Below are 27261 nucleotides of genomic sequence, written 5' to 3'. Positions count from 1 at the left end.
ATATGAGCTTTGAATTCAGACCTGAGCTTGAATTTCAGCTCCCACATTTATCAGTCATCCACCCTCAGGAAATGGGCTTATTTACCCCTGCATCTGCTTCCTCATGGGGAAGAATATCTACCTTTTTGTGATTGTTGTAAGGGTTATTAGGTAAACGGTATGTAAACCCCTGAACAAGGCTCAGTATGGTATTTCTACTATAGGTTTTCTCCATTCATTGGCATCAGCAAATCTAGCTACAGTGCTAATTCCATTTTCTGTACAAGAGTAGACCAGAATGTTAACCCTGCTCCTCTTTATATACTGCTGTTTGATGCAAATGGTTCTGTCAGACTTCTCTGAGACTGCATAACACAACTCTTTGATTATAATATTATGTATTTTTATTCTCAAACTCTCATCATGTAACACATGACTTTGCAAAAGCTACATGATGTGTGATATTACAACTGATTACAGATGAGAAATTCAGCTGCCTGCTATTGAGCTGAACACCAAAGCAGTTTGTGACATGGGAAAAAATGCCACTCTGCTCACTAAATTTTTCCTTTTGGGAAAATATAATTTTTCATTAAAATGTTACTTATGTTACGTGCAACAAGTGTCAAAAGGTCCTGAAACCAAATAGTTTGAGAACTACTGGTTTAGACTCTGACGGCTAAGGGCAAAAACTGCAAGGCAAGCAAGACTTCTTTAAATAGATGCCATGTGATATGTACCCATATCTCAGGGTCTTTGGGGGCTTCAACCTAAATGTATCCCCTGTCTTCCTTTCCCCGGAAAAAAAGAATATAAGCAGTTAATTACTGGCTCTAATCCCACAGAAAGTTAGTTTTTCTAAGCAGAGAGTTGGAGCCAGTTAGATACACTGAAGTCCCACTACGACTGCTATTAATGATGGTTATTTATGTTTGCTATCTTTCACACAGAGCTTAGTTGCATGGCATTTTGGAATGCCAGGTACCAAAAGTGAGATTACTGAAGGCAGTAAAACTGAGATTATCAGCCAAGAAAGACCTACTGGAGAAAGCAAAGTAAGTATGTTAAGTGTCGTTGTGTTAAGAATTAATTGGGGTTTTTTGTTGTTTATTTGAGAGAGCTCAAGCAGGGGGAGGGACAGAGGAAGAGGGACAAGCAGAGTGGAGCTTGGAGCCCAACAGGGGCCACAGGGCTCGCTGGATCCCAGAAACCTGAGATCATGCCCTGAGCGGAAATCAAGAGTTAGACGCTTAACCGACTGAACCACCCAGGCGCCCCTGGGCTTTAAATAAGAACCCAGAGACTGATCCAGAAATCATGGTTTGTTTCCTGCTAATTCTTCTAAACTGGCCAGATCGCAGAGCAAGCCCAAAGATGCCTTAAAAGGACTTCCACATTAACTATTCACATTGTATGTGAAACATAGGAGTTGATTCATAGTTTAAAAAATCATTTGGGAAAAGAGCTGTATCTTCTAAAAATCTCTGGCTTCCTGCAGTTATGGTGAACATTCTTCAAGGGAAAATTCAGTACAGGTAGCCTATCAAAGGATTTTTTTTGTCTTGGGAGATTGTTTAAAGAACAAAATACTGGAATTTTGAATACTTTCAGTTTATGGGGAAGTGTGGCATAAAATTGGTATCATGAGAAAGTTTTGACTGGTTTCCAGGATCACGATATTCAGGAACCAGTGTAAAACGACTAGAACCTCGTGTTCCGATATCCTTCCTTTTGATTGCTTTTTATTGCCTCGAGTTGCGTATCCTCCCAGGGCCTTTTCCCCCTCATCTCTCGTTTCTTACAGCTTTCTGATTCTCTTACACATTCCATTGCAAACTTGTCTTTATTCTTCCACTCCTCTTCTAACGAGGTTCATGGCTGGTGCCTTGGGTGGTTATCGCTGATCATCCTTCTCCTCAGTTACTTTCTTCTTCCAATTAGCCTGCTTTTCTGTCCTTCCAGTTGGCCCCTCTCTCAGAGCCAGTGAAGAAATGGACACTCCGGAAATATCCCTTGGATGCTGACCACTTAAACATGGATTCCTTAGCTTTATTTAATTTCGGATGAGAGTTATAAAGGATAAAATTATTTTATACAGATAATTCTGTTTCTTTTATCCTGTATTTTTTTTAGATGGGTCTTTATAAATACGAACCTCCTCTATTTACCTTCTTCACACCCCTTCTAAACAACGTTGACTATTTAAAACAGCCTGTTTTTTTTTCTTGGCACAAGGAGGACGTCATATATTCTTCATCCCATCTGGGCTTCCTTATCCAAACACCACCACTTATAAAGCCAGTGGCATTTGTCAAGGTGGTAGCCATGAGTCTATGCCTTTGTACATCAAATCTGAATGGAGCTTTTTGGTAAAGGGTCAAGTTAAAGTATATATATAATTTGGAAAAAAATTGAGCATATAAAAGAACTTGTTTCATTGGTTCTTTTATAGTTATGAAAATAGGTATTAACTGATTTTTTATAACTGTCTTTATAGTTACTTTTTTATATACACGTGTGTATGTGTATATAATTTGTGTACCTTAGTAAGTCAGCTTATGAAATGGTAGATTTATAGCCATGACAGTGTGTTAAAGAAAAAATCATTCATGACCCTTGTTAAAGAACAGTAAGGCAGACTTTTATCCAGGACCTTTGTGCTAGGTGTAGGGACCACTACAATGGGATTTTGCAGTTGGGTAGAAAGATTGGGCTCAACTCTGAATACAACAAGGAATAGTAGGAATTTATAGCCAAGGAGCAAGGTGGAGGTGAGTGGGTGGAATATGACTGAGGAAACATCAGGGATAATAAGGGATTCTTGCTAAAGGCAGGACAGGGTGATAGGTCATCATTGGAAGATGGTGTGGGATAAGGAACCCAATCAGATATTGAAAGAGGTCAGATCCTGAGAATGACAAAGTCTGGCTAACCTCACTCAGCAGGATTCTTGATAAAGTTGGACAATGAAAAGATGAACATGGAAGCTCAAGAAATCAGTTGAACTCTCTTCTCAACAAGGATGGAAAGACTGTCAAGATAGGGTTCAGTCTGTAAAGAGAACGGATAGCCTTTCCTCACCCTGATCTTTTTTCTTTACCCTCAGACAATATCCTCAACTACTCCCTTGAAATTAATCATCATTTATCTGGTTTTAGGCAAATACAGGTTTTTTTACTTTTCAGACTTGATATTCCCTTACTTTTTACCTTTAAGTTTGAGAAATTCAGAGAAACCTATAACTCGATGAGTACCCTTTTAGTCTTTTTCTGTACATGCATAATGTCTTAATAATTAGATGTTGCTGCATAATTTTGTAACCTGCAATTCACTTAACATACTGTAGAAATTTATATTTTTTAACATGTAACAAATTCATTAGGCTTAACATTTAACAAGTACAAAAGAGGAAGAGTGAAAACTAAGTCTTCCTCCTATCTGGAGAAGCAGTTTTAATAGCTGCCTAACAGTATATCATAAGGATGTACCATGTATCATTTTTAACCCATCTCCAATTGTTGACATTTGTGAGTGGGTTTGTTACTATTTCATTATTTATGAACACTGGTGGAACAGCCTTACAGAAACAACTTTTGGTCAACCCTGTGATTTTTTTTTTTAATGATAAATTTTTCTTGAACTTCCTTCCATCCTTTGTTTTTATTATTATTATTTTTTTAAGTAATCTCTACCTCCAATGTGGGACCCAGACTCACTACCCTGAAATCAGAGTCGCAAGCTCTACCAACTGAGCCAGTCAGGCACCTTCCTTCCATCCTTTTTCTGATTTCTTCCCCTTTGACCTTTTTCATCTTTTTTTTCCTGCCTCCAAATGCCCTCAAGCCTCAACTCCTGTTCCTTGGCCTTTCCCTAGCAGTTCTTAATGTTCTCTGGTATCGATACTCAACCCCTGTTCCTTCCTCGGATTCCGTCATCTGTCCAGGTGCCATATCTGATTTTCTTTCCTTTACCTATGTCCCCAGTATTTTCAGCTTTACCATCTGCTTTTTATCTTCGAGTTTCAGAATGATGATCCTGCGGCGAAACGCTATCCTACATTTCTTTTTTTTTTTTTTTTTAAGATTTTATTTATTTATTTGAGAGAGAGAGAATGAGAGAGAGAGAACACATGAGAGGGGATAGGGTCAGAGGATGAAGCAGACTCCCTGCCGAGCAGGGAGCCCGACGCGGGACTCGATCCAGGGACTCCAGGATCATGACCTGAGCCAAAGGCAGTCGCTTAACCAACTGAGCCACCCAGGCGCCCGCTATCCTACATTTCACTGACAAAAAGAAAGCTGGGTGGATAATAATGTTCATGGTCTGGAGTCAGAGTAAAACTGGGTTAACAGCCATCAGTGATTGTTACTGTTATTCCTCTCAGGCTGCTATTTTAATCCTGTGTTTTGGTTCTGGTAGATAAAAGTACTTTTCTATCTCTACAACTTATTAAAACCTGTACTTTTACAGAAGTTGTAGCTTATATGTAAAATTTTGCTTATAGATCTGAGAGTTCTGGACCATCTGGGTCTCAAAAAATGACCAAAGTATACACATTCTTTCTGATCATATTCTGTATTACGAGAAATACAAATTCCTATTTATATATTTATAGTGGACCCTTGAACAACACCGGTTTGAAGTGCAAAGGTCCACTTATATGCAGATTTTTCCAATATGGGACAGTGCTATATATGTATTTTCCTTATGGTTTTCCTAATATTTTCTTTTCTCTAGCTTACTTTACTGTAAGAATACAGTAATGTAACACATATACAAAATATGTGTTAACTGACTTACCAGTAAGGTCAAGAGTAGGCTATTAGTAGTGAAGTTCTGGGGGAGTCAAAAGTTATATACCGATTTTTGACTGTACAGGGAATCAGCACCCCTTCCTTGTTCAAAAATCAACTGTAATTATTTGGGAAATGAGTGGATTAAATTAGTTCTTTGAGAATAAAGTTCTTTTTGTTTTGTTTTTTTAAAGATTTTACTTATTTGACATGGGGGGGGCCCAAGCAAGGGGAAGGGAAGAGGGAGAAGCAGGCTCCCCGCTGAGCAGAGAGCCCGATGCGGGGCTCGATCCCAGGACCCTGAGATCATACCTGAGCCGAAGGCAGACCTTTAACCGACTGAGCCACCCAGGCACCTGAGAATAAAGCTTTAAATTAGACATACCATGAGGTTTTCTTTTCGTTCTTCCTTACAGGGATGGAAGCGAAAGTGAAGCAGTGTTTTATCCTATGTACTTCGGCAGACCTTCTGCAATTCAGCTAAAACCATGACTGCTCTTTCTTCAGAGAACTGCTCTTTTCAGTACCAGTTACATCAAGCAAATCAGCCTCTAGATGGTAACTGTCTGCTATTCTTGATTATACTTGGGAAAATATTACTGAATATCCTCACATTAGGAATGAGAAGAAAAATCACCTATCAAAATTTTATGGAATATTTCTGCATTTCACTAGCGTTCATCGATCTTTTACTTTTAGTAAACATTTCCATTATATCCTATTTCAGGGATTTTGTATTTTTAGGCATTAGGTTTACTAAATACCACATCTGCCTATTTACTCAAATTATTTCTTTCACTTATGGTTTTCTGCATTATCCAGTTTTCCTGATAGCTTATATAGATTATTACCTGAATTTCTCCAAAACCACAAAGCTAGCATTTAAGTGTCAAAAATTATTTTATTTCTTTATAGTAATTTTAATTTGGATTTCAGTCCTTGCTTACGTTTTGGGAGATCCAGCTATCTACCAAAGCCTGAAGGCACAGAATGTTTATTCTTACCAGTGTCCTTTCTACATTAGCATTCAGAGTTACTGGCTGTCATTTTCCATGGTGGTGATTTTATTTATGGCTTTTCTAACCTCTTGGTCAGAAGTTACTGCCTTGGTACAGGCTGTTAGGATGACTTCCTATATGAATGAGACTATCCTGTATTTTCCCTTTTCATCCCATTGTAGTTATACTCTGAGCTCTAAAAAAACACTCTTGCCCAAGTTCATTATCTGTTTTCTTGGTACCTGGTTACCATTTGTACTACTTCAAGTAATTATCCTTTTACTTAAAGTACAGATTCCAGCATTTATTGAGATGAACATCCCGTGGTTGTACTTCGTCAATAGTTTTCTCATTGCTACAGTTTATTGGTTTAATTGTCACAAGCTTAATTTAAGAGACATCGCATTACCTGTGGATCCATTCGTCAACTGGAAATGCTGCTTCATTCCACTTACAATTCATAATCTTGAGCAAATTGAAAAGCCTATATCAATAATAATTTGTTAATGTTGCCATGTTAAAACTAAAACTGACAACTACAGTAGGAATCATAATTTTACAAAGGGAAAGGACATACAAAGATTGAACTGAACTGAACTGAGGCTCCCCTCCCCGGCCCCAACTTTCATACCTTTTCAGAATGTGTCTTTTGGGACTATGGTATTAAAAACAAAATAATTCCAAGAAAATTTTTTATACCTGTTCAGGAACACTGCGTGTTACCAATATTAATTTAACACAGAAGTGAAGCGAGTTAATATTTGGCCATACTGATTTCATGTTACCCAAAAAACTAGTGGATGCAAACTGTTATGTAAATCTGAGCTTCTCTGCCAGTGATATATAAATGTAAATAAACATTTTTATTAAATTCAGAGCAAGAAAATCAAGATCATTTTCTTAAAATTATTTGGTGTAAATATTCCTTTAACATAAAGGGAAAATTAGCTCAATTTAAATTTAGGTAATTTTCAAAACTCTCTCTCTGTTCTTAATACAGATATTCCTGGAAGAAAAGTTTTAGTTGCTCACCTTACAGAACCGGGGAGTAGTGACTAGGTCTCTTTCCATGACATACCAGATTCATTTTCATTTATAACTTATATGTCACATACTTGCATGTCAAATCATAATCACATGGGCAATGTATCACACTGTAAAAGTAAAGGAGGGTTTCTTATCCTCAGCACTGTTCACATTTTGGGTTGGATAATTCTTTGTTGTGGGAGACTGCCCTGTGCACTGCAGGGTCTTCGCCAGAGTAAAGCCATCTCAATGGCAGAAATCAACTGAAGTCACTTTGTTCAACTACGTAGATACTGTCTATAACTGTCACCATTTCTAAACTTCATCCCCTCTACTTCTCTGGGTTACTTTCCCTCTGACTGTACCACTTTCTAACTAACTGGCCATTACCTAGGACTGAGATACTTTAAAATATATTGTACTTAGTAAAGATTTACACTCTGCAGATTATAAATAGGCAAATTTGTAACTATTTCAAAGCCCTCATAAGCTTAAAGAAAAAATTATTCAATCGACCAGCCAAATGGAAGAGGCTTTTATTTGTAAAGAAATGAACTTACAACTGGTCTACAATATATTATTGTAATATAAACAATATAAATAAATGATCCTGTAGGCCCACTAACCTTCCATCCAGACCCACATGAGGCAATGTTAACAACAATATTCTATATGAAAATGTGCAGGTAACAAAGGTGCAATTACAAGCAAGTTTAAGCAGCAGAGTATAAGGTGCTTTAATTTAACAGTTAATGTTGCCATCAACAAACATTTGAATGCTCAATTTTACTTCACTGAATACAGACACAACAAATATGAAAATCTAAAATTCATACACATGCTACTTGTTAATATGAAAGTGCTTTCTCTTTTAAAAAAATACACCAAATGGACAGTCTTTTTACATAGATCATGATGTGCTCTTATAATGCAAAATTAACTTCATTTTCAGGTTATACATTTTAAAACTGTAGCTATAGACACCAATCTAGGAACGCTAATGCTAAGAGTGCTAAAACTATTTCATTTCCTGTAAGGAGGACTCTAATACAATATCCAGTGGAAAGAATACATCTATATATAATCTTAACATCTGTTTTTTGTAAAAGTAAAAAAGGTTTCCTTTCCCCTTGGTGATGCTTTGTTCAACCTGGGTAGATGAGCTTTTGAGGTTTTAGTAATATGAAAGTCCTATTTTAGAACAATGGGAGGAACCAAAAGGAATTTAAAAATCAGTTAATGTGTGCTTGAAGCATCAAAAAAAAATTACAACAATTTGCCTTTGTTAAATCAACAAAGTAACATTTTTTTTAACAAGCAAGAAGACAAAAAGCAGTAATTTAACAGAGGCTTGAAACGCCCACCCTCGCCTCTCCTGTCAGTACCCCTCCACACACTGTGTCTACAACTCCAGCCTTCACCACAGCTCACTCCTCACTCTGAGGATAGTTTTTAGAACTCACTTTGACTTTTTTTTCCTATGGAAAAAAACAAGACCAAGCTTCTGAATGAGGTGATTGGGAATCTAAGTGTACTGGCAATCAGACATCTATAATTATGCACACTGCATTAGCTTTTTAAAATTCAAGAATACATATACAAAAAGTATGCTATAGATATTTTAACACCATAAAATATTTGAAAAATTAGGTGAATGAAAACATTTTAAAAGTAAATTTTAACCAGGACCATGGAAAATTCTTTTAAACCCAGACTATTTGGTTACTTGGGTGTCAGTGTTCTATTTTCAATCAGTTTTAGATTCTAATCTAACATGTATTGGGACATTTTCCTGCTTTAAAAGCTGCAACGATGATGCATAAAAGATCTTCTTTAATATTAGGTATTTTTATTTTGAGGGGGTGAGGAAAAAAAGATATTTTCATTTTGTATCTTTATGGAGAATGCTAGCATGATGTTAATCTGTATTGCTGGAACAACAAGAATTAGAACATTTCACAGAACCCCCAAGTGGTAAGGAAATTACCCAGTTAATCAATGCCATTCAATATTTATTCTCCAAATAGCTGTCAATTCAAGCATGGAATGGTTTTATGTTGACCAGTTCTGCATTTTAAAGGAAACCCTTTTAACTATGTAATACATGTGTGCTTTCTAAAAAGTATTTGTAATAACAATAAATTTTGTGTAATTTCTTGCTTTATCAACAAAAGACAATAAAAAACAAACCTGTTTAGCGATCTCCTTTGAGACTTTTCAGTTTTAGAAAGTTACTCCACTGTCAGTACTGGGTGTAAAGCTTTTGTAGTTAACAAATGTATAGTAAATCAGCACCAGCTTCTTTCTTTGTATTGTTCTGTCACACACCCTGTATAGCAACACCTCTGGAATAGATTCAAGGGTCAAAATAATTCTGAGAAATATGAGCTGTCACAACAGTCTGAAAATGTAAATCCTTATCAGGTACCCTTGATTTTGTAACCGATAATCAGGTATATGATTGACTATGATTAGTATGTGAAATGTGTTTTAGGAATATTGTGCTGTGATTCACTCCGACCCCTTAGATGTCATCTAGCTTAATACTTTTATTTACCCCGGACATAAAAATTTCCCTCTCAGTTCCAACTTCACATTCAGTACAGTAAGTAATAGTAATAATAATGTCCATGTTTGTTTAAAGCCACAATCAGAATTGTTTGGGAAGATTTTGTGTACTTATTACCAGTTCCTTAAGTCATGTATACCACACATTGCACATAGTAAGTGTTCAAATGGTTTACTAAAATGAATGGATAAATGCATGAATGACAATGTTCATATGTATTTGTATGTTCAGTGGTTAACTAGTAGGAAGCATTTACAAAAATGCCCTCATTTGCTTGTCTGTACAATTTTCCTTCTCTACTTTAATCCGTAAGAGAACAAAAACTGCAGGTGGCCCAGGAAATGGATGCTTAACATTTATCTTGTAGCAAAAGCTCTTAGTATGAAATGAACTGTTCCAAAGGGAAGAGAGTAAGTAGAAGCAACTTTAAAAATACCCCATTATGTGGCCTAGAATCATAGTTTTAGAGCTGGGAGGTACCTTAAAGATGATTTAAACCAAAATCAGCCTTTTGAGTAGTAGAGGCTCCATACTGTGTATTCAGAAGATGGAACAGGTTAAAAGCAAAGGAAGGGCTGAAGGTGTCACACGCCACTAAGTCACCAACTGCAAGTAAAACTCCCAGCCCCCCAACCAGCATTTTATCTTCTTTCATTTAATGATTATGTTCATCTCTTATTTACTACTGAAGTAGACCATTTAGTACTACCTAAAACAAAAAGAATTAAGACTTTAACAACACATTCTAAATAAAGATTTTAAGCAATGGACACTTCTCGTTTGCTTGAGGCAAGACTAAAAAAAGTTCTTTCTAGAACAGATTCACGTTTATTTCACTACCAGCCCCACCACTATCCTATAAACACCAACTTCTTCACCTCCATTAATTAAAGCTCCACAAAACATGGGTTTAACACTGATAATAGTTCCTAGAGCATAACTTTTCAGCCAATAACTGATGGCTACTATCAATTCTTAAGATGATGACTGGAGTCAGTTGAAGTAGGTGGTCTCAAAGGAATTACTGACTTCTGCTTATATTTAAAACTATGCCATGTTAGCAGAACAGTATGTTAAATTTATATTAAGTTCTTTTTTCTGACTTAAAATTCATCACTAGACTTCTTTTCAGCAATACATTTTAAAACCCTTGTAAAGGTTTTCTTTCTGTGGATTCATACTGACATCATCAATATCAGAGAACAATTATACTTTTCACAAAAGCAGTGGGAACAAATACTTCTCTAATGTACCCTCTTCTCCAACATCTGAGATTAAAATTGTCATCTTTAAATAAAATTAAATGTTCACAAGCTATAAAAAAAGAAAAAAATGAAACATTCATGGAAAACCTTTCCTAAAAGGACCCATAAACATGGCACTGAAGAGGTGTGTGTTCATGAGTTCGAGCAGAATGGGGTTTTCATTAGAGAAGCTGGGCCTCAGAGCTGAAAAGGAGAGAGACCGCTCCCTTTTAATGTCTGTGAGCTCACGTGAAAGTTCAGAAAAAGCCAAACACGGTGCTCTGGAAAATGACGCTAATTTGTATTAGTGCTTTACAACTTTCAAAAAAAGCTTTGTCATAGTATTATTTTAAAATAGATTAAATAAGCTCTAAAAAATAATATGTAAAACTTTAAATTCTTAAAAATTTAGGAAACTTTTTCCAAAGAAGATAATATAATTTTCAACTTTTTTTATTATTATTGAAGAAATGGCTTGTATTGCTGCTATGAAGGAAACTATATAATGGTACATATTATGAACTAACAAAAAAGGAATATCTTCCCAAAGAATTTTTTTAAGATGTACAGTTTATAATAGGTTGAAATTAAACTTTAGTAAGATTGCATATTTATTTTTCTAACACTGTATTTGTGCTTATCTAAATTGAATCACAATCTTTAAGATTAAATCAAATGCTCTTAAATAGACTCATAAAATACCAATATTGATGAATGTGAATTAAACAGTTCATTTCATGATCCACACTACTGTGCATCAAAGAAAGAGAGGTAGGCTTCTGTTGAAATCCATACTAATAACAAGAAAGCTATAGCTCTCTAGTCATCCAATTCTTAGATACAACCTAACAAATAAAATACTATCTTAAAATGCCTTTGTAACAATCAGCCTTGTAAGGTTGATTCAACTGTGGTATCTGAAAATGGATACTGTCCTCTATAATTCCAATAACTCAATTATAACAATTAACCTTTTGAGTTTTTGACAGATACTCTCCAAGTACAATGGTTGTCACTTTTTGAAGTAAAAAATCACTAACTTATATATCACTGGAACTATTTATTAATAGTCCTTTTAGGGGCAGGAAGTCCTCCTAGGGCAGGATCATTTGATACAGAGTGAAAGAATGAGTATGATTACAGGTGAATCTTACTGCTGTAACGGACCCAACCATTACACTGTATTATTCTGAACTACTGAAGGTCATATCTATACTACACACCCTCACTCCGTTAACTGTACTGTCCCCTTGGGTCTGGAATGCTTTTCCTCCTGTTTGTCTCTTCCTCCACTTCCCTGTCCTTCCCACTGGAAAACCTTCCTCGAGGCCCAGCTACATAGATGGTGCACAGGAAACAGACTGAACATTGTTGCGTCGATGGGCCAGTTCCTACTGCCCAAACGTTTCATTGAAACGTGACTGTTAGGTCTTAGAAAGTCCTGCCCCAACTGCCTTCCTAAAATTAACTCTACTACAAAATCCTCTCTAAGGATTTTCAGGCAAAGGTCTCTAAGAAGTTTTCCCATGGTTCTCGCGGGGCTAGAACAGGCTTGAGGGAAGCGAAGCAGTAGGGGAGGGAAGCAGTAGGGGAGGCCCTCTGAGGCTGTCACACAGGCAGCATGCATTCCTGCCAGTCATTAGGGGTGAGGATCTTCAAACCACAAAATATAATCACAAGGTTCTAGTTTAAAATGTCTTTACAACTTTTTAACAGTGTGTCCAATCAGGATTTCAGCTACTCAGTACGGCTGTGAGGACAGCATCATTCACATCCATCTATAATAGTTTATTCTTTCCAAAACGGCTTACACATATGTAAACACAACCTAAGAGTATGCAATCTATATATTGCCCTCCTACCATACTTACGCCATGATGGTACCAGAACCCTCCGAATGCAAACAACAGGACTTTATAACATTTAACTGAACCAGTCTCTAATATGGGACACTGTGACAGGTTTCAGTATCAGACCGGTATTTGAATAAATGTCTGACTATAATTTCACACTTGATATATGAAGATTAGCTAGGTCAAAAATTAGTCAAAGGTATGGGCACAACAATACTTCATACAGTTCTAAGCAAGTGTTTAAACACACTAGGAAACAAAAACAAACAATGGGCTACCTAAAAAAATCATCTCTATTTAAAACATGAATATTAACTTCTTCAAAAGTGCAGAAATTTGTTCAGTGTTGAAGTGGGATAAGCAAAGTGGCAGGTCTCTTGTCTGCCTCTCTCCCATTCTCAAGCTTCTTCGCTAGTATGTCTTCTCCCCATTCCACATTCTCTACTCCTATGTGACAGCCCTTAAGCTGATACTAAGAAAAGCATCTGTTTAGCGATGCCATAGCATCCTGGAAATAGTTATATGCCATTAAAAAGTGACAGGTTTGGGGACAGCACTCTGCCTTATACAATAGTGATTATATCAAAGCTGCATAGCTTGTCAGACACAAGGCTTGATGAAAATCCATATCATGTAAAAATGTTTACAAACCAGCTCTCTGAGTGTGTTTATTTTCTTAGGAACACATGGCTTAAAGCAAATAAAATCTGAAACGTGTAGGTTTTATTTCCCTCAATGGGAAAAGAGTGCATCAGTTTAAAGAAGTCAGAAGATGCAAACTCAGGTAGCAAAAGTAGAAAGAACTTCCCATGTCCCCTTTTTGTCATTCTTTCTCCTCCTAAAACAATTATTAGCATGAAGAAAAAACAACACTCTCCCCACCTACATCATACCAAAACTGTGCTCAGAACCTAGGAGAGAGGTGGATGCCCAGTGTTATCGTCCATATCCATCATATATAACTGAAGCTCTGATTTTAAGATGGTTAATTCTCTAGAAAGAAACAGATGCATCAACAGGGAAAACTACCAGTTGAGCAAATGAGCCATTTCTAAATAAAATAGCTCATTTGAAAAACCAAGTATATTTTCTAGGCATGTTTTGAGTGAGGACAAGAGAAGATCTGGACTACTTTTGAGATTATTACAAGATTTAAGATTATAAGGTGCTCTCATCAAATGGAAACCCCCCCCCCCCCCGCCCCCAGCCGTTCTTATAAGCTTTCTTGAATATTTAACACAGTGCTAGGCATGGGGGCTTTCAGTTAGTATATAATGACTGATATTAGAAAAGGGAGTAAATAAAAGGAGAACCTGTACATAGTTCAAAGTTAATACCTTAAAGGCTATAGATAATATAGTTATGGGCGGTAATCATTATTGCTAGGGGAGTCTATCCCCAAATAATCAATTGCTTGTGGATTATCTACGAAAACGTTTTAATTCCAGAGGAGATTTTCCTTTGTGCCCTCCACACCCTCCCTACCCCTGCAGTGGATCATCTCCTACTAATGCTCAGCCTATACTTGTGTTCTGGAACTGCAAGATGAGGGGGGGAAAGTCAAGCATATGACAACTCTGTCATAACGATTAACTTGCTAACAAATGAAAATTGACTACAGAGTACCTACCTTTCCTTGAAACTTTAATCCAATAATTAAAAATGTGATATAAAGAAATATGTAACATAGACTACAAGCTATTGTAGGTCTGGAAAATGAGCCTTACACTATATTACACATTCTAATCCTACACATAACTGTCAGTAAACATCTTCTTTTAAAACATTACTACACAAAAGAATCCCACAAAGCATACATTCAAACAAGAGGCATCTAAAGATTAAAAAAATTACCCGCTGTATTTTTGTATAAAAATAATCAACATTCTCTAATGTACACAAAGCCAAAAGATAAATATCTGTGATGTCTTTAATGACATCTTTAGTCCTCTACTAGCTCAACACAATCTTTTTGAAAAGAGCAGTGACAATGACTGAAACCCATGGACTCTTCCTTCCCCACTTACTGAACTCCTGCCAAATATCTACGTATGTTCCTTCTATTTTAAAACATTTCCATCGTGTGGCAAAGATAAAAAAAAAAAAAAAGATTAAAATAAATTTTTTATGTCCAGGACTATCAGGCTCTCACGGCTCCCACAACAATTTTGTTTTATTGTCATAATTCTGATAGGACACTATTTGGTGAAAAATTTTACTTTAAAATTTTTTTCCCTAAAACATGTACTTACAAAATTGGGTCTGATAATCCAAGAGATATTATTGGTGGGTACTTTGTAGGAAGCATGCAAGGGTTTAGTCAAGAAAAAGGAATGTGCATTCTAGCTAGACCCAGCATGTTCAAGGTTGGAAAAAAATCCGAAGACCAACCACATATCCACTACAAACTACTGTCATGCCAGGTAAGCTTGGACTCCTTGTAAGGCTATGCACTGGTTCATAAGGTATAATCACATTATGCCTTCATCAGTGCAGAAAAGCAGATATGAAAGATAATTAATAGGAATCTGTACTTTCGGAGAGTCAAATTATTTGTATGCTAGTCCTTATTTTACAGGTCAATTTAGTGGACTTTTCCCTTGTCTCTAGGATGCATAAAACTGGGAAAAATACTTCAGCAGAACATTAATACTATCTGAAATACATCCACTGTATCATGTATTCCTTATTGTGCTCCATCTTTTCAAATTATCCCTTTTGGTAAAAAAGAGCAACATTTATCCCTCCTACACTAGGGTTTCCGAACTTTGACACTACTTGATAAATCTTTGTTTTGGAACCGTCCTGTGCACTGTGGGATATTTAGCAACATCCCTGTCCTCCATGGTCTAGATGCCAATAACAACCCCACCCAGCCCCTCCAAGCTATGACAACCAAAATGTCTCTAGACATTGTCAAATGTCCCCTGGGCAGCAACACTGACCTTCTGTTGAGAACCACTAATCTAAATGTACAAAAACTAAGAGGAAAACTTTCTCAGCCGCACCAAATTCTTAGTCAAGTTTGGAACAGAAACCAACTCTTCTGACTTCCAGATCAGTATTATTCATGCTAGAATGCAATCCTTTTTTTATAGACAAAGCAATTGTCTGACAGACATTTTTTTAAATGCACACTGTTATCTCATGGCATACAATTCCAGTCACTGGACTCCTAAACTATTCCTAAATTACTCCTAAATTATCTCTCTCATGACAACCTATAGAAAACTTACAGGGTAGAAAAATGTATAAGAAAACCGAATCAAAAGAGGAGAAATGTAAATCATTAAATTACTTTTAAAAGGATTCTTTATATTAACGATAAACATCACCTTTAAAAAATTATCTAGTATAACACGTTTCTTTGAAAAATATCATGGCCCTCTATATAAGTCTTTCGTTGTTGCATGTAACCTGTAAAATTAATTTTTACCAATGTTGGCTACTTATGAAAATGTATGATGAATTATATCTGTAGAAGAAATGTCACCTTTTGATGTGGAGATCCCAATGTGCTTGGCTATCCACCACAATATATGATAATATTCTAGGCCAACTTGAGCCTTTACCTTACAAGTCTGTTTAAGAAAAGTAAAAACTGCTGTTTTCTCACAGCCTCATGATCCTGTTAAGATTCCTTCAGAGAGTTGATGCGTGCACAGATCTTCAGGGCCGGGCCTAATTTGATATTCATTGCACTCATAAGATGGTCTTCTTTTAGCAAAAGAAGGGCCTGTCCATCAATCTCCTGTGCTCTGAACTCATCTGCGATATCTTGGCAGCCTGGAATTTGAGCAGAGGACGGAAGTTAGCATTAATACAAAATAATTAGATGTTACGTCTAACAGTCACAGTTATGTTCTCAGTGGATCTGAGTATCTGAAATACAGGCTGAGAAACAAATGAAATTTATTTATGGTAGTCTTGGGTTCACTCCTGAAGAAGAGAATATTTCTTGGAATTCTGAAAATAAGAATTAATTCAAAATCAGGTAAAGCAATTTACTTGGAATTCTTGTTCTAAAAATATTATTATAGAAATAATTAGAGTCAGGAAAAATGTAGATTCATCAGTTCAGATATAACATACCTTGACAAAAAAGACAATGGTATTACCTCAAAGCGTGCCACACATAGAACAAGTTTGGATTAACTAGTTATTATACCTCATGAACTTTTCTTTGTATAATATACCCTTCACATACAGGTGTAGGGAAATAAAATACAATGTTCTGTCATTTGAGTAACAATTTAGAAATATTTTCTCAAGTACCAGAGTACGACTTTCATTATCATTTGTACCTTATTCTAATTTACAACCTTCAATTACCAAGCACATGTAAAACATTTTTATTTTTTACTCAGGAAAGAACCAAACCAACAAGATTGTAGTATCAATCTATTGCAATGCTGCTGAAATGTATTACACTGCTTGACTTGTAATTTCAACTTCAAATCTTAGTATCACTGGATTTGTCTCTACTTTTGATAAGAAAACATAAATTCCCATTGAAATTATGAACTTGCCCCCTAATCTCTTGCCAAATATTTTATCTCTCAGTGTAAACCAGGCGCTTTAGCAGGTAGCAATGCTAACATCTACTTGAACCTCAAACGTTTTTATTATCTACCAAATTTTGCACAGCCATGTTACTCAATAAACTTCCCCACTAAGGGTAAAGAAACAACGAGGGAAGGTACGAAGAAAGGAGAGAATGCAATAATGTGGAAGCTTCCTTGTAAGAGACAGTGAAATTATAAAAATGAATTTAAGAGTAAAAACTAACAGCTTCAAGTCTATTTTATTCAAATCAGCATTCTAAGAGAAAACACAAAGATAACGAATAATGGAAATGGTTACATTACACCGCTGGAGAGCACAACTTTGCTGGAATGATTATCCTTTCTACTGCAAATGTGTCATCCACTTGTTTACATAAGATAATGATATCATCCCTATAACCCCGGTACCAAGCACAAAGCATTGTTAGGTGCTAAATACATACATTTCTGTATAAGTGAAGGACTGGATGAGTGAATAAACAAACAATAAACAAAAACAGGATCTTCTACGGAAGAGCTACTTGTAAGAGTAATACACTTTCTTCTGTATTCAGCTGTATGGGCATCTTTTCTCTTGGTTATTTCTCTTCCCATCTTCTCTGTTGTTTCTTTCCTGTTTCATATATGGCAGCCAGCTTTTCAATTTCTCTATTTTAATTTCTCAGACTAAAAAACTGACATTTCAAAAGTACCCTAAGCAGAATGTGATGGTTTTGCCCATTTACCATATGAAAGAAATTATACAGTTAAAACGGGATTACTCACCATAGAAAAGCTCCCTTTCTTTTCCCAGAGGTAGCTCTCAAAACTGGGCAGACAAAACTGACTAATCTTGCATCTAGTTGTGACTTCATCCTTCTTTTTATGAAAGAACTAATGTTCTTCTCTCTTCAGTCTTACTTACAAGAACACAGGAAAGAAAAGAAGAGAGAGAAAGACAGGGCGGGACTTATTTAGATTCAGAAAACAGGAGCAATGAGAAGTAATGAGGACTGTAAGAGCTACATTTGGGAATAGAAACAAGGAGTTCTCCATGAAGAAATACATAGCACGTGTTTTTCCTCTGTACTGGGAGATCCCTCTTCAGATGTCTTCTTGTAGTAAGTTAAATGTATTAGCAAAATAATAATGAACAAAAAATGTTTCGGGAAACACCATGATCGTGTAGGAATGCATTATCTTCAGAATTTTAGATCACAACTTCCATAAGCCAACCACAACAAAGAGCAGTTATACTATACATGAGTATAGAAATGAAAAAATAAAATTACTTTAAAAAAGAAAAAAAAAGGCAGAAGCAAATATTTTTCCGAAACTCACTAAAGAAAAATGAATTTTCAAAAAATGTTTAGATGCTCAGGGTATACTGAGCTAAAAGTTCAATGAGTTTCTGACATTAGAATCTACTTCTGTAAAATGACTGGTGCCCCAGGGACTCATACAAAATATATCCCAACTGCAGCACCCAGTCAGCATTGCTGGCTTTATGTCACCAGAAGCAGCTATCAGGATGGGCATGGACCTCTGCAACTGGACGAGTCCCAACTGAACTTTTCAGTCCAGTCCCTTTTCCAGCTAAACCCAAAACAAAACACTGCACAAAAATGATCTCAGTAAGGCTGGTGAAAATATATCACCTGCCACTTAATATTACATAATAAACAAGTCCCAATAGTAGTATTATGAAAACCAATAGTCATATGTTTTTAGGCTAATTCCTACTTTATATGCCTACAGAGAAACCAAATCTACAGATTCACAAATTAATAAATACAGAATAAACTGACCTTTGCACTGATCGAGTTAAGATACTACAGTTAATTGAAGAGAAGAATCATTCCCATAGAGAACTTTTTAATGCACAAAAATTAGAAGAAAATAGATATTTTTTAATTTAGAGAGAGTGCGCACACGAGGGGGGGGCGTGGACAGAGTGTGTGTGAGAGAATCTTAAGCAGGCGCCAATCTCAAGACCCTGAGATCATAACTTGAGCCAAAACCAAGAGTCAGACACCCAACTGACTGAGCCACCCAGGCACCCCAGAAGAAAATAATTTTTCACTGTGGCAGCAGCTCTGAGATTGGATATACAGCATACAGCTCTAATATGGTCCCACCAGGATGGTTTGTAAGATGACATTATACAAAGAGAAAACTCCAGGAGTAAATATCGGTGCCCTGATGAAAGAGGGAAGCCTATCTCAACTGGAAAGAAAGAAAATACAGAGATTACAAAAGTTATAAGCTTGTTCATTCTATAAGAAAAGGTTGGAAGTAGATTACCTGGAAGAAAAACAATGCAGTCCCGAATGAGCCTGAAAGAGGCTCAAAAGATGTTTACAAAGGCCAGAGGAGCATAGAGAAATGAAGACAAAAGCATTTTCTGATATGAGATTTACTTTAGGCCACAGGGATTATTCAGAGAGAAATACTGAGAAAGAAGATATAACTGATCACACAAATAAGCCTGTTATTTAGCCTGTCAAAGCAGTTCGGAAGGACTCCCATTTAATCAGTTAAAGGAAAGCAGACTCTCACACAGCACCAAACAATTCTAAATTATAAAGCAGTTTCCCTTTAATGATAAGTAATGTTCTCTAAACAACTGGCAACAAAATTGTCTTGATAAACTAAGACAAGCATCTCAAATATAAGCACTTTTTTTTTTTTAAACTGAAATGAAGCAAGAATGAGACAAAGGAGTTTAGCCTTTGTTCTAAAATAGCAGCCAAGAATAACCTCACAGCAAATGGGTATTGGGGAAAGTTTGAAAATTAGCCCTAACAAAAGTATATGAAATGATAGAAGAATCGGATACCTATTATTTGTTAATTATTTGACCAATTACTTTCCTCAGGATATGAACCAATGCTCCTCCCCAAAGGAAAGGAAATAGTTTCCCCAAATGAGAAATCAGGCTAATAGCTTACATGCCCCATGTGGAAGATGAAGATTACTTCTGAAGATGACAGAATCAAAGTCCAACCCCAAGGAATCAGTAGAGAGTCCGGTGTTAATTCTCAAGATATCTAGACTGGTCTAAAAACTAAAATTTATGTCATCAAATATTAAAACCACAACCAGTGAAGACTCACAATCTTCTAACATACCAGTTTTAAAGCAGATTCAAAACCTATATGGTTAGCACTTAACTCATACCTAAGTTTCCTTAGGTGCGTGTTTAAAAAATCTTCAATGAAAAATGTATCCTTTCTTTATTTAAACAACTGCAATCTTTCTTTAAAAGTGACCATATCTTGTTTAAAAAAAAAAACAACAAAAAACTTATTTAGCATTTCTGAAACAAGCTACTGAAAAAATAATAAAATGTCATAGAATTCTGTTTATATAAGGTAAAATGGCAGTTTTTTTTTTTTTTAAAGCAGTAATAGTTCTGAATATACTTTCTTCATTCAGCACATTAACTGTAAGTTTGCTTCTGAGGTAGTGGTTACCTTCACAGAAAGATTAATCAGCAAAAATAGCTGGATTAATTTTAATAAGTCTGTCGAGTTCAAAGGGGATATATTTTTCTGGAAAGTTTGTATCAAGAGAAATAATGTGATTCACAATAAAATCAAAACGGAGCAAACATTTAAAAAATCTCCTTGTTTTCCACATTCGTAAGGTTAAAATGAGTAAGATTTGATTAGAAAAAAAAGTCTTTACATAATCAGTGTGGGTCTCATCATGAGCAATGGTGCAGTTATCTTTAGTAACCAGTCCCTTGGAGAAAGTAGATATAAAAGATTGCTGCATTAAAGAAAAAAGATAAAGAACATAAAGAATTAAGCTGATGGAAAGAGTACCAAAATGAGAGAGCAGGAAAACATAAATAAGAAAGTTACCCTCAATATTGGAATGGAATATCATAACTGAATTTTAGTTGTCTACTTAAAAAATCAAATTTTAGAAGTGTTCTTGATGGCTACTTATTGGAAAGAATCAAGGAATGCAGCTTCCTTTAAAAGAACCAGCTTGATTTTTTAAAAAGAAACCAAAACGTTATCATACTCTAAAAGGTCTTGATTAGCTTTCAAAAATGCAAAAATTTATATATATATAGTCTCTCTTATTTTATTTTAAAAAGGTTAAATTAGGAAATAAAGAGGAAATAGAATAGAAAAATAGAAGAGCAGAAGGGAAGAAGTGTCTGACTCAATCTCTCTACTGACCTCTCGAGAGAAATCAGACTGAAGAGAAGAGAGCACCTTTAATATCTTCACCGGCTGAGGTGTCACAGCAGAAGCAGGACTAGTCAGTTTTTATCGACTTGGGGGGTATGAGAAAATACCCAGTTGTGCTGAGGGAATAAGCAAGAGGAAACAGATCACATTTCAATAGCAAATGCCATTTAATTAATACATATACATAGTACTTCTCTAGCCCTTTTGTGCAATAGGTGTGGATGGATCTAATATCATTCCTGTGTGTGAATGCACGAGAAAAATGTAAGGCCAAAGTGGTGAATTACATACCAGGCAAAGAGTGGATGAAGGCCCACACATCATCAACTGTCCAGATAGATGGCTCTGTTTGTGCAACTGGTAGCAAGTCACTGTTCTCAGGCATTTTCCTAATTCTCACATCCCGAAGCTCACGTTCTCTTTCCCGCTCACTCTGCCTGCGCAGGCGTGTTGTCATAGCAGATGGAACAGAATCTTCATGAGAAGCCAAGTCTTCTTCTGCAGATGGATAAGTAATTGGAAGCTGGAAAATGTAGTACAAGTAAAATACAGCATTGCACTTTCCTTGCATTTCGGAAAAGGGTATAGTACATTGAAGCAAGGTTTCTACAGACCTGCCTAAGGATATGTTCTCTTGCTGCCCCATCAGGGCCACTTGGACGACGGCCACGATGCCCAAGACTTTGATTATCAGGCTTACGATTCCAACGACTAAGTGCAAATTTTTTAGAACAGCTAACATTGTACCTAAGAAATTCAAGTAAGAAAAAATATTAAGCGATATGTGGAACACTCCATTTAGTATTTAATTATGACTTTAAAGTGCACTTGTGAATCAGTAAGTGCCAAATACTTCATTAAGGACTGTTAATACCTCAGAAAGTAAACCATAGTGTTCAGTGGATTTACTTATGCTGACAGTCAAAAAATGGCCTCTGTATATTTCATAATATTGCACAATATAGTGATATACATTACTGGACACCTGTAACAAGGTACTGATATTTTCTCCTAATAACAGTATGATAGTGGGAAACTTCATGCAAAATACAGAGGATAACTGATTTTTTGCAAAATAATTCAAGGTTCAGGAGAAAACGAAGTTATGAATTATGTAGATGTTCACACTGATGTTTTCCCAAGTAATCATTTCTAAAGAGAGATTAATATAAAGAAGTTAAGGGAGTAGAGAAGGGGAAATCTCAAATGGCTAGTAAAAGATTTTTCAAATATTACTGAAATCAAAGAGTGAAAATGTAAAGTTGAGATTTCAGAGTTACACAAGGAATTCATAGTTCTCACTATTGAGGAAATTCAAATACACGTAGTTCTTTAAAATTAGCTGAAAGATTATTTTCATTTTATCAAAATAGACTAGTATTTTTTTAATATAGACCTGTATAAGGCATGATGACAGTTTAAAAGAGTCCTATGCTGTTTACTGGGTTTCAAGGCCTAGAATAGGGCTGGCAGACTTTTTCTACAAAGGGCCACACAGTAAATATTTTAAGCTTTGTGGACAATACAAGTGTCTGTCACAACTACTCAACTCTGCAACTGTAACATGAAAGCAGCCATAAACAATAATGAATGAGCATGGCCATGTTCCAATAAAATTTTACTTAGACCAAAATTTGAATTTCACATAATTTTCATATGTTATGAAATATTCTTTTCATTTTTTTTCTAACCATCTAAAAATTCAAGAACCATCCTTAGCTCAGGCATCATCCACAAATAGGCTACATGAAGGACGTGGCCTGGGTACAGTTTGCCAACCCCTTCCTTAGAAAGAAGAGTGAAAAGAAGTAATTTAAGAAACAAATTTCTGAAAAGCTAAAGGCATAGAAAAATACATATAGTTCCTTTCTTAAACACATAAAGCTGCCACTGTAATTTCTTATTTTCAAAACTCTTTTGCTCTAAGATTTCTCAGGAAAAAGACAAGAATAAATCCCAATGAACTTTGCTATTGATTAACTATTCTAGGACCAATATACAGATACCAAAACAAATTTTCCTCATCTGTTTTATGAAAATATCAGCAAATGGAAGTAAGGAGTACTATGAAAATGAATAGGCTATTTTTTTCCCTAAAAATAGATTTTTTAAAAAGTGCCCAGATGGCCACTTCATTTTACTCTAAACGACTCAACAAGCTCCTGCTGTGTTCAATATGCTGATCTGTGCGCTCACCTCTATACGTTTCTGATTTCCATTCACAGCAACCTACAAAACTTCCTTCCCCACTGACTAGAGAACAGAGAGACTAACCTTACATTTGCTATTTAGCCCCTAAATATTTAAATCTCCAAGGCAGACATGTAGATAGCAGTTCTTCCCCCATCTAACTTATCCTTTCCTCCTTGCTCTCTCATCTGCATTTCCCTTATATTAGGATCCCTCACCCCCTGAAAGAGGTTCACCTAAAGGTATAATAACTTGACAACTCAGCAATCATCCCTGGGAGGAGAGATGGTAGTGTTAAATATTCTGAAATATTTAATAGTCAAGACATTTAAAATATTCTGAAAGGCCATCCTTTTCCCTCAGAGTTGTTAATCCTTAGAATGAGAGAGCTACTCATCTTTTTTGTGGTGTATGCAAACTGGAAAACTCCCAAGTTAAAACAGGAGTTACATAATTTGGTTAGGGCTATCAATAACACGAGATAATATGTGAATAGAAGACTAACAACTGAGAAACCAAATGAAGCCATTTTTGGAGGAAAATACTCCTATTATTTATTTAACTTAAGATTTACTGAGTATAGGGCGCCTGGGTGGCTGGCTCAGGTCATCCTGGAGCAACTGCCTTCAGCTCAGGTCATCCTGGAGTCCCAGGATCGAGTCCCACATCAGGCTCCCTGCTCAATGGGGAGTCTGCTTCTTCCTCTGGCCCTACTCCTTCTCGTGTACTCTCTCTTTCTCTAATAAATAAAATCTTAAAAAAAAAAAGATTTACTAAGTATATTGTAGTGGCACCATACAAAATAATATATTCATGCAAGAAAAATCCCTAGATACAAACAATTAAGATCTTATATTCTTCGAGAGAATATCACCTTTTGGAACAGAGAACAAACTTCAAAATAACCTGTGCATACACTTCACCTCTAGTGGTAAATACCTATATTAGGATTTATTATCAGAATCAGAGGAGTTTTGTGGGGTTTTTTATGTATACTAAACCTGTGATGAGAACAATGAAGATACTGAACATTCCTTTAGTTATGAACATGGTTTACCTATAATATTACTATTGATAATAGATTTAGAAAAGACCTATTTTCCTCTTTGATGATTTAACAATGTGGGGAACTTGTGCTGCAGCTGTCCCACTTAAAAACCTAGGATAAACAGGATATAATGAAAACAAGTTACAACAAAACAAAGTAAATCCTGGTATTTTCATACTGATCAAACAATAAGGTGATAAAACAAATACTGTTTTGATACCTTAAGGACTAGTAGGTTTATTCACAGGAGACATTCTCCTAAGCATATTCTTGCCAGGAGATTGCTACTTCAATGTCAGAATATGTGGTAAAACTCACTGTAAACGTTATGAATATGTAACTCTCACAGAGCAAAATTTAATAACTAAATATCAAAGTAGCTCCAGAAAATGCCTATTTGATATTCTTCCTGTATATTATAGTATCTAGTTTTGGCTACTAGTAACCTCTACAAGTTTTTGGGTTTCTTACAATGGTTGTTGGTTTCTGCTTCAGGAAAGTCAAGGGAATAGAAATACCTTTTGGCACAGGACATAGTGCAGAATCGTTTTGACCGAAGAAATTCATTAGCATATCCCATCTTCCCACAGAATTCACACTTGAGCAATTCACTGTCCATTTCTTCTAATGTCTCTAAAAAAGAAACAAAGGAAAAAACTTCCAAAAATTTAATTGTGGCAGATTTTCTTTTAGCATCTACTTCAGCTGGATACAACTAGTTCAGTCCCTCCAGGAAACTTAAAGGAATGGTCTTTTAACTTTTCAATCCATAGCCACTGTGGCAGGGAAAATACTCCAAAAACAACTGCAACCACCAATTCCTTCTTACTCCTCCATAAACATTTTATAGAGTTTTCTCTGTATAAATAAGCAATGCATTTTTAAAGGTTCATTTTGCTAAGAATCCAACATACCTAAAATGGGCAAATAACTTCACTGAGCAGTGTAAAAGAAATGAAGATGAATAAGACAAAGTAACAACCTTCAGGAGGAACACTCTCAAAAGCACTGCGTAGGATATGAATTTTGGTGCATGGTGCTACGAAGATACATAGCAGAGAACACAACGTAAATGGAGAGAATGAGGATGACTTCAAAAAGAAGCTAAACTTTTGATATGCTTGATTTTAGAGGAGCATGTAAGAGAACATTTTCAAAGGTCTGCCGTGTACAATAGAAAATATAGATACATCTCTCTTTGTAAAGCAGTCCCTTTGAGGTATATCATATTAAAACAAAAATAATTTAATCTTAAAAATCACAAGTAATTTTGTAATTTCTAAACTCTGCTCCTTTTTGTCAGAGTGTTCTCTTTATTAAGTTAGAATGTCCTTCCCTCCACCTCTATAGCCATAATTTTCTTCAAGCCATATTATTAGACCCAAGAAAACTTTCTACCTAAATCCTCAAGTATCCAGCAACAATCACCTATAAGCAAGAAATTTTATTTTCATGACCCAGAGTATCTTCATCTGTAAAATTAGGTTTATAATACCTTTCCCAAAGAACTGCAATGAAGACTTCATGAGTACCCAGTAGATAGTAGGCATAAAAAAGTGACAGTTCCGTTTCCTATTTTCCACATAAGAATTATGAGTACCAAGACCTGTAATAAGTACTTAAGAAATAAAAATGGTTAAATTCTTTTTTTTTTTTTTTAAAGATTTTATTTATTCACGAGAGAGAGAGAGACAGAGGGAGAAGCAGACTCCCCGTAGAGCAGGGAGCCTGATGCAGGACTTGATCCCAGGACCCTGGAATCATGACCCGAGCTGAAGGCAGACGTTTAACCAACTGAGCCACCCAGGTGCCCTAAATTCTAATTTTTAACTGTTAAATTCTTTTTTTTTTTTTTTTTAAAGATTTTATTTATTTGAGACAGAGAGAATGAGAGACAGAGAGCATGAGAGGGAGGAGGGTCAGAGGGAGAAGCAGACTCCCTGCCAAGCAGGGAGCCCGATGTGGGACTCGATCCAGGGACTCCGGGATCATGACCTGAGCCGAAGACAGTTGCTTAACCAACTGAGCCACCCAGGCGCCCAAACTGTTAAATTCTTAAATCCATCATATTCTGCCATGTTCTTGCATCACGATAATTCCTATGCCAAGTCATGTAGAATACGTAAAAAAGCATACTTTACTAACTAAAGCTTTTAGCTATGAGTCCCCTGTGTGCTTTTCTATGTTACTCATTTAACCAAAGGCTTATTAAGATAAAGAGGGGACTCTGAAATGTAAACATGGATGACATGCACTCAGAAAATTTAGGCAGTCACATTATCCTAGTGTTACTGAAGAAGCAAATGGCAAAGTGCTAAATCAAGATAAGACAGCAAGAACTACTAAAAAACATACTGTGAAATATCTGCAGTCTCAAGGGACAGCCAAATATTATCAACATGACTGATCAAATCATGAACTAGCAAGAGTTCACTGTAAAAAAATTTTCAGGACTACCTTCATAAGCAAGTCATTTGGTGAGTAGCAATGAGAAAGAGTCTAAAAACAAGTAAAATTAAAATTGCTCCTTCCAATGACCTAGAAATGGCTTTTACACAACTGTGGCTCAACAACACATCCCTGGGAACTGATGTCATAAGTTCCAGTATTGTTTTCACTTTGTCATGCTTGTGACCTGGTCTGACATGTGACAGAGCCTCTCACTACCACCTTTGCCACCAATCTGGCCCCAAAGAATCTAGTCATCAAGTTGTTCCATTTCCAGACTATACTGAAAGCTTTAAAAAGCTTGTATTCACTAATGTAGCAATATGGAACACTTGATAATAGTTTAGAATCCCTTACAAAG

General features: G+C 36.0%; 2 protein-coding genes across 12 annotated transcripts in view; one reads left to right on the top strand and one right to left on the bottom strand.

Annotated features, from left to right (window-relative positions):
- The window catches only part of GPR160 (G protein-coupled receptor 160), a 118888-nt gene that overhangs the window by 40482 nt on the left and 51145 nt on the right, over nucleotides 1-27261 (top strand). For 3 of the 5 annotated variants that reach the window (XM_045903409.3, XM_064585569.1, XM_045903407.3), the window contains 2 exons: nucleotides 930-1034; nucleotides 5189-6459. In XM_045903409.3, coding sequence (XP_045759365.1) covers nucleotides 5261-6277 — 1017 coding nt within the window. In that variant the 5' untranslated portion in view covers nucleotides 930-1034; nucleotides 5189-5260 and the 3' untranslated portion in view covers nucleotides 6278-6459. Of the gene's footprint in view, nucleotides 1-929; nucleotides 1035-5188; nucleotides 6460-27261 lie in introns of those variants that run through there. The other 2 variants (XR_010409693.1, XR_010409694.1) reach the window with 1 other exon arrangement.
- Nucleotides 8282-27261, bottom strand: part of PHC3 (polyhomeotic homolog 3) — a 77548-nt gene continuing 58568 nt past the window's right edge. For 5 of the 7 annotated variants that reach the window (XM_045903401.3, XM_064585551.1, XM_045903403.3 and 2 more), the window contains 4 exons: nucleotides 24971-25085; nucleotides 21829-21961; nucleotides 21506-21737; nucleotides 8282-16248 (listed from right to left, as the gene is read on the bottom strand). In XM_045903401.3, coding sequence (XP_045759357.1) covers nucleotides 16094-16248; nucleotides 21506-21737; nucleotides 21829-21961; nucleotides 24971-25085 — 635 coding nt within the window. In that variant the 3' untranslated portion in view covers nucleotides 8282-16093. Of the gene's footprint in view, nucleotides 16249-21030; nucleotides 21331-21505; nucleotides 21738-21828; nucleotides 21962-24970; nucleotides 25086-27261 lie in introns of those variants that run through there. The other 2 variants (XM_045903404.3, XM_045903406.3) reach the window with 2 other exon arrangements.

The sequence above is a fragment of the Mirounga angustirostris genome, unplaced genomic scaffold (genome assembly GCF_029215605.1).
Source record: "Mirounga angustirostris isolate CCGP_5_RB_7025 unplaced genomic scaffold, mMirAng1.0.hap1 SCAF_1, whole genome shotgun sequence".
NCBI lineage: Eukaryota > Metazoa > Chordata > Mammalia > Carnivora > Phocidae > Mirounga > Mirounga angustirostris.
This window is presented reverse-complemented; position numbering and strand designations above follow the sequence as displayed.